This window comes from Chiloscyllium plagiosum, unplaced genomic scaffold (assembly GCF_004010195.1).
Source record: "Chiloscyllium plagiosum isolate BGI_BamShark_2017 unplaced genomic scaffold, ASM401019v2 scaf_38090, whole genome shotgun sequence".
Lineage (NCBI taxonomy): Eukaryota > Metazoa > Chordata > Chondrichthyes > Orectolobiformes > Hemiscylliidae > Chiloscyllium > Chiloscyllium plagiosum.
The window spans coordinates 1-7,570 of record NW_025202101.1 but is presented as its reverse complement, the minus strand read 5'-3'; the positions used below and the strand labels follow the sequence as shown (position 1 = coordinate 7,570).

General features: G+C 54.1%; 1 protein-coding gene across 1 annotated transcript; it reads left to right on the top strand.

The window, feature by feature from the left end:
- Nucleotides 1-257: 257 nt before the first annotated feature.
- On the top strand, nucleotides 258-6,573 carry LOC122546191 (collagen alpha-1(III) chain-like). Its single transcript, XM_043684991.1, has 3 exons — nucleotides 258-374; nucleotides 623-1,402; nucleotides 6,469-6,573. The coding sequence occupies exons 2-3, from the start codon at nucleotides 688-690 to the stop codon at nucleotides 6,522-6,524; spliced, it is 771 nt and encodes a 256-aa protein (XP_043540926.1). The 5' UTR covers nucleotides 258-374; nucleotides 623-687; the 3' UTR covers nucleotides 6,525-6,573.
- Nucleotides 6,574-7,570: the final 997 nt, after the last annotated feature.

Sequence of the window (7,570 nt, the reverse complement as noted above, 5' to 3'; positions counted from 1 at the left end):
GTATAAACATACCCCGGGGACAGGGAGAGAGAGGGCGGTACTGATCCATGTCATTAGGAATATAGACTTCCTGGGGTTTTGGAGAGTGAGTTGTGCGGGAATTGGGGAGCAGAGAGAGCGCGATGAGGCAGAGATGAGAGACATTCAGGTTGTGGAGAGAGAATGTATGGAGAGAGTGACTGAGGAGAGGATGACGTGTGGAAATGGGCTGGCTCCAGGTGGTGGGAGAGGTGCTGTGTCTGCCGGATAGTGGGCAGTGTGTGAAGGTAGGCCAGGCGCAGTGCACTCTGCAGTGTGTCTTGTCCCTTTGACCAACCTGATTTTATTCTTGTTTCTCTGCAGCTTTACTGCAAGAAGCCGGGGCAGCTATTCAGGTAAAGAGACAAGGCTTGGCATTCATCCAGCACCTTCCATGTATCGGGGCATTCCTTGACTCTCCAGCTGTGCTAGTGTTTGTTTCCAGTTTAGTCATCGCTGGAAATTTAGTTCAAAGCGAGCTTTATTCTATATCTGACCCCGTGCTGTCCCTGTCCTGGGAGTGTTTGATGGGGGACATTGTAGAGGGAGCTTTACTCTGTATCTAACCCTGTGCTGTTTTCCTCCCCCCCCCCCCCCCCCGAAGGAAAGGTGTGTTCGGCGGAGAACCTGGACCACCTGCACACGTCCTGTGACGCCTTGCGGCTGCTGATGGTCTGGTCCCACCAGCACAGCCAGGAGTGCGGCTTCATCCCCAACCTGAAATCCATCGCCTCGGGCCGCCTCGATGACAGCGATTCGCCGACGGTGCTGTGGAGCTGCGCCGGGGGCCACAGCTACACCTGGGAGATGCTTCCCCCCCGGAGGGGTGCCGAGGCCGGGGGCGCGGGGCCAGGCGAGGGCAGGGCAGGCCGGCCCACCCCCCGCGGTGCAGCCGGCCGCACCAGGAGGCGGGTGCTCAGCAGCTTGCCGCCCGACGGCAAGCGCAGCCACCCGGGCCCCCGGGAGGGCTCTCCCAGCCAACAGGAGGCAGCGCCGGTGGTGGGCGAGACTGCCAAGGAGAGAGACATGCCGGCCGGCAGTGGTTCCACCCCCCCCACCACCCCCCAAGGGGCAGAAGGCCCAGCCGTCCCGGCACCACCCGCCCTGCCTCGTGGGTCACCCGAGCGGCCGTCCGAGGGTCAGGGGATCCAGGCCGAACCAGACAGAGGTGCACCCTCCCCACCGGGTTCAGGCACCGGCACCGGCACCACTACCACCACCCCTCCAGGCAGGACCCGGAGAGCTCGCAGGAAGACTGGCCAACCCGCAGCCCCAACGCCAACGGGCAACGCCGACCTGCTGCAGCTGGTGTGCGAGTCGGATAGTGAAGAGCAGCCCGTCAACACTGCCAGGGATACCGGGGAGCAGCTGCAACAGCAGGAAGGTGAGGCGCTCTGGGGGAGCAAGTGTCTGTCTGGTTGTATTTGTATCTGCAGGTGTGTGTGTGCTTGTGCTTGTATGTCTGTGCTTTGTGTGTGTATCTGTGAGTGTGTGTCTGTGCTTGTGCGTGTGTGTATCTGTGTGATTGTGCACGTGTGTATATCTGTGTGTATCTGCGTGTGAGTGAGAAAGAGACTGCCTGTGTGTGTCTGCATGCGCTTGTGTCATATGGCTGCATATCTGTCTGGGTTTGCGTGTGTATGTCTTTGCGTATCTGTCTGGGTCTGTGCATGTGTGTGTGTGTCTGTGCGTATCTGTCTGGGTGTGTGTGTGTATATATATCCATGCGTATCTGACCAGGTCTGTGCGTGTGTATGTGTCTGTGCGCATCTGTCCAGGTGTGTGTGTGTGTGTATATATCCATGCGTATCTGACCAGGTCTGTGCGTGTGTATGTGTCTGTGTGTATCTGTCCAGGTGTGTGTGTGTGTGTGTGTGTGTATATATATCCATGCGTATCTGACCAGGTCTGTGCGTGTGTATGTTTATCTGTCTGGGTTTGTGTTTGTGTGTGTGTCTGTGCGTGTGTGTGTGTCTGTGTGTATCTGTCTGGGTTTGTGTTTGTGTGTTTGGGCATATCTGTCTGGGTTTGTGTTTGTGTGTGTGTCTGTGCGTATCTGTGTTTGTGTGTGTATGTCTGCATATCCGTCTGGGTTTGCGCGTGTATGTCTGCGTATCTGTCTGGGTTTGCGCGTGTGTGTCTGTGCATACCTGTCCGGGTTTGCGCGTGTGTGTCTGTGCGTATCTGTCTGGATTTGCGCGTGTGTGTCTGTGCATACCTGTCTGGGTTTGCGCGTGTGTGTCTGTGCGTATCTGTCTGGGTTTGCGCGTGTATGTCTGTGCGTATCTATCTGGATTTGCGCGTGTATGTGTGCGTATCTGTCTGGGTTTGCGCGTGTATGCCTGCGTATCTGTCTGGGTTTGCACGTGTGTGTATGTGCATATCTGTCCGGGTTTGCGCGTGTATGTCTGCGTATCTGTCTGGGTTTGCGCGTGTGTGTCTGTGCATATCTGTCTGGGTTTGCACGTGTGTGTCTGCGTATCTATCTGGGTTTGCGCGTGTATGTCTGCGTATCTGTCCGGGTTTGCGCGTGTGTGTCTGTGCGTATCTGTCTGGATTTGCGCGTGTGTGTCTGTGCATATCTGTCTGGATTTGCGCGTGTGTGTCTGTGCGTATCTGTCTGGATTTGCGCGTGTGTGTCTGTGCGTATCTGTCTGGATTTGCGCGTGTGTGTCTGTGCGTATCTGTCTGGATTTGCGCGTGTGTGTGTGTGCGTATCTGTGTCGATTTGCGCGTGTGTGTCTGTGCGTATCTGTCTGGATTTGCGCATGTGTGTCTGTGCGTATCTGTCCGGATTTGCGCGTGTGTGTCTGTGCGTATCTGTCTGGGTTTGCGCGTGTGTGTCTGTGCGTATCTGTCTGGATTTGCGCGTGTATGTGTCTGTGCGTATCTGTCTGGGTGTGTGTGTCTGTGCGTATCTGACCAGGTCTGTGCATAGCTGTCCGGGTCTGTGCGTGTGAGTGTCTGTGCGTATCTGTCTGGGTGTGTGTGTGTCTGTGTCTGTGTGTACGTGCACCTTCTGAGAGGATGGAAAGGGGTCTGTCTGTTCCAGATTTGGCAGGAACAGCCTTTAACACCCGACGAGAACTGTATGTGTCTTCTCGAACTGTCAGGGATAGCGTGTCTGTTCCTGAACGGAATTGTGTATGCTGCCTCAACTGAGCTGAGTGCCAGACTGATGTTCCCATTGCTGGCACTGTGCTGTTGTGGAAGTCATCCCAAAACCTCAGAAATCCCAGTCAGACCATTGAGCTGATCGCTTGGCTCACCTGACTGCTAGTCAGGATCAAAGCCGGGTTTCCCCCCTTAATGGAAAATACTTCCTTGCCCCCCCTCCCCACCCTCACAGATAGTCCTGACTTAAACCAATGCCCGTTAAAAATCCCATAATCCCAACACAGCTTCACAATTAAGACCAACAGGTGGATGGAGAAAAGAATAGGCAGGGAAAATAAAACTCCCAAGCTTAAACGCTGAAATCGCAAAAGGAGGCTTTAATTTTCTCTCTCGACCTGCTTTTGGTTTCAGAAACGAGAACACCTTCTCTCTGAAAAATGTTCGTTTCTCTACGTGTCCTCAGCTGACCAGTTGGACCTAGGTCTTTTCTTGTCAGAGTTTTGTTGTTGGAGGTTTCTCGGTCCCTCGATTCAGCACGAGGGAAAGGAAGAGAGAGCGATGTTTCTGTTGCAGGCTGTAGGTGTCACCACTTGCAGCTGCGTAACAGACGGCAGCTCGGGCTGTCGCCAGGCAGAGTTTTTGTTTCGCTCAGAAGCACTCCCACCTTGAAGTCCGTCTGTCACCTTGCAAGGGCAGTGCTGCTTCCTGAAGGCAATGTTCCGTCCAGGCTCTGGGCGGGGCAGTTCCCAGATTTGGTCCCAGATAGGATGCTGGAAATGATTAAGATCTCTCTGTGTGAAAAGGTGACATTGCTACCATTCTTCGCCGTGACTTAAATGAACAAAGACTAAGCTTATGATGAATTATTCCATGTGAGAAGAATCTGTCGAGGAACTCGTGTGCATGTACCATTCTAGATTCCCTGCAGTGTGGACACAAGTCCACACCGACCCTCCAAACAGTAACCCATCCAGACCCATTCCCCGACCTTATTACTCTCCATTTACCCCTGACTAATGCACCTAACCTGCACATCCCTGAACACTATGGGGTAATTTAGCATGGCCAATCCACCCTAACCGACACATCCATGAACACTATGGGGTAATTTAGCATGGCCAATCCACCCAAACGTACACATCCCTGAACACTATGGGGTAATTTAGCATGGCCAATCCACCCTAAGCTGCACATCCCTGAACACTATGGGTAATTTAGCATGGCCAATCCACCCTAACCTACACATCCCTGAACACTATGGGGTAATTTAGCATGGCCAATCCACCCGAACCTACACATCCCTGAACACTATGCGACACTTCAGCATGGCCAATCCACTTGGTGATGACCTCACTTTGTCAGCTGAGGTCATGCTCAGTTCATGCGTCGGTCTTTACATCAGACTTGGGTCTTGACTTAGCAACTTTTTTTGCCAAGTCTTTAACTGGAAGTGAAATAACATGCAAATAGAGAGAGACCGAGCGAGCGAGGGTTTCCTTACTGCCCAGTACTTGGTGCAGGGCAGACTGCATTCCTGGGCAGGAATCCAGAGCCCTGTTGGCAAACAGTTACAAACCCCTGGCAGCAGGTCATCAGCATCCGAGCTCAGGCGGAAGAGCACTGCGCAGTTCCGTTTTACCTTCAAGTTCTCTTCTGCGCTCTGTTCAGCCCTCTGGTCTCTCCAGCCCCATGTGGCTCTCCCGTACACACAGGCCCACAAGCCTCCTCTGCCACTCGGTAACGTCACGGCTGATCTGATCTTGCTGCTAATCTTCCCCCCTCCCCACGGTAGTTCATGTCCACTCCTGACCAGCTCTGCACCGGACGGCCTGGTTTCTGAGTTGCGAGCGGGGAACGGCTGTGCGCCACTTTCACCGGTGACTGATTACCATCATCGTTTCTCATCTCTCCCCGAACCCCGCTCCTACGTCCTGGTTAATTTGCGGAGCTGCCCACCCCTCCCAAAACATGTCCGAGCTTGCTCTCTGACCTAAATGTCCCAGGCTCCCCAATGGTCACCTCCCAATCCATGTCCTCCTGCAGCTGTCTCTCTCTCTCTCTCTCTCTCTCTCACGGTTATCAGGGTTGACCTGAGCTCTCACTTCATCTGTTTTTTTCAAAATCTTTCACGTTTAGTTTTCAATTATATGGTCGTACAGCACGGAAGCAGACCCCTCGGTCCAACCAGTCCATGCCAAACAGAATCCTAAACCCAGCTAGTCACACCGGCCCACTCCTGGCCCACATCCCTCCAACCCTTTCCTATTCATATCCTTATCCAAATGTCTTTTCAACATAGCAACTATACCACATTCAGCACTTTGTTGCTATTGCAAACCATAGCTTTATCAGTTGTTTCACACTGAGGTTAATACTCTCAATCCCTTCTGGTTTGGTATTTTCTGTTTTGACATTGTTGCTTTGTCTCTGCACTTTGAAGGGCGGCCCGGGGGCTCAGTGATCAGCACTGCTGCCTCACGGCGCCAGGGACCCGGGTTCAATCCCAGCCCCGGGTGACTGTCTGTGTGGAGTTTGCACATTCTCCCCGTGTCTGCGTGGGTTTCCTCTGGGTGCTCCGGTTTCCTCCCACAGTCCAAAGACGTGCAGGTTAGGGTGGATTAGCCACGCTAAATTACCCCATAGTGCTCAGGGATGTGTAGGTTAGGGTGGATTGGCCATGCTAAATTACCCCATAGTGCCCAGGGATGTGTCGGTTAGGGTGGATTGGCCATGCTAAATTACCCCATAGTGTTCAGGGATGTGTAGGTTAGGGTGGATTGGCCATGCTAAATTACCCCATAGTGCCCAGGGATGTGTCGGTTAGGGTGGATTGGCCATGCTAAATTACCCCATAGTGTTCAGGGATGTGTAGGTTAGGGTGGATTGGCCATGCTAAATTACCCCACAGTGTTCAGGGATGTGTAGGATAGGGGGGAATTAGCCATGGGAAATGCAGGATTACCGGGACAGCACGGGGGAGTTGGGACTGGGTGGGATGGTGTTTGGAGGGTCGGTGTGGTCTTGATGGGCTGAATGACCTGTTTCCACACGATATTGTGTGTGTTTGGTGGAGGACACTGTCTATCTGGGTTTGTATGTTCAGTCAGAGTGGCATGTGTGTGCAGGGATGGTACCTCAGCACAGTTACCACGACTGGGGACAGTGTGGAATATTTGGTGGGGGGGGGGGAAAGGTGAATTGACGCCTCCAAAGGTGGACTTGCAGGGTGTTGAAGAGTTTGTTTTGCTTTGTCCAATCCTGCTCTTCTGTCTCCCTCTCTCTCTCTCTCTCCCTCTTTCTTCTCCCTCTCCCCCTCTCTCTCTCTGCTTCCAGGTTCTCAGGAGTCAGAGATGCAAGTTGCAGAGACTGAGCTCTTGTTGACGAGGTGAGATCTCGAGATCTTCCCGTGTTCTGTCCAGGTGCGTTGTTTCTGGGGTGATGCTCAGCACGCAAGGCGCGACACAATGTTCGATCCCGTTTCCGATATAAGCCAGCCCAGGGTTCCGCTGAAACGTTACCACTGTTCCCTTTGGAAAGAAACGCGCCCGGCATCTGTTCGAACAGCCTGTTTTCCCCCTCCCCCACCCGTCCACTTCTACTGAGCACCCACCCCATGTGCACGTCTCTCCTGGTGTCCACGCAGAGCGTAACACTCTGAGCCCTTCGGCCCACCTTCTCTCCCACCGTTCCAAAGTAATCCTCTCTGCCTGGCTGCACGTGTCCCCATGCCCCGTGTGGCAGCACCCTCTGGGCACCCACCACCCTCTGTGCTTTTAAAAACAAGCTCACTCCCACATTTCCCCCCACACCCCCCCCCCCCCTCCCTTAAACTCACTGCCCCTCGTATTTCGGGGGAAGCAAACACCCTGGGCTGTCCACGCCACTCTTAATTGTCGATACTGTCACCAGGCCGCCCCTCAGCCTCCGACGCTCCCATGAGCATGATCCACGCTTGTCTGAACCCCTCCTGGCTGAAACACTGCAGTGGAGGCCACACCTTGGTTAGACCCCTTCTGCACGCTCTCCAAATCCTGCACGCCCTTCCCCTGGTGTGGCGACCAGAACTCGGTACAGCGCTCCAAATGTGGCCTGGTGCGTGTTCCGTGCAGCGAGCACGTGACTTGCCAACCTCTGTGATCGATCGGCAGCGGCCGATAAAGGCCAGCATGCCATCGGCTGCCTTTACCACCAGACCCACTTGTGTTGCCGCGTTCGGGGTGCTCTGGACCTGCACCCCAACATCCCTCTGTGCGCCAGTGCTCCAAATGGTCCTGCCATTTAGATTAGGTTAGATTCCCAACAGGATGGGAACAGGCCCTTCGGCACAACAAGTCCACACCGACCCTCCAAAGAGTAACCCACCCAGACCCATTCCCGTACCCGTACCCTATATTACCCCTGACTAATCCACCCTAACCTGCACATCCCTGAACAC

Coding starts and splice junctions, on each gene's coding strand:
- LOC122546191 (XM_043684991.1), top strand. CDS start 688: ATGGTCTGGTCCCACCAGCACAGCCAGGAGTGCGGCTTCATCCCCAAC. Junction 1,403..6,468: donor GCAGCTGCAACAGCAGGAAG/GTGAGGCGCTCT, acceptor CTCTGCTTCCAG/GTTCTCAGGAGTCAGAGATG.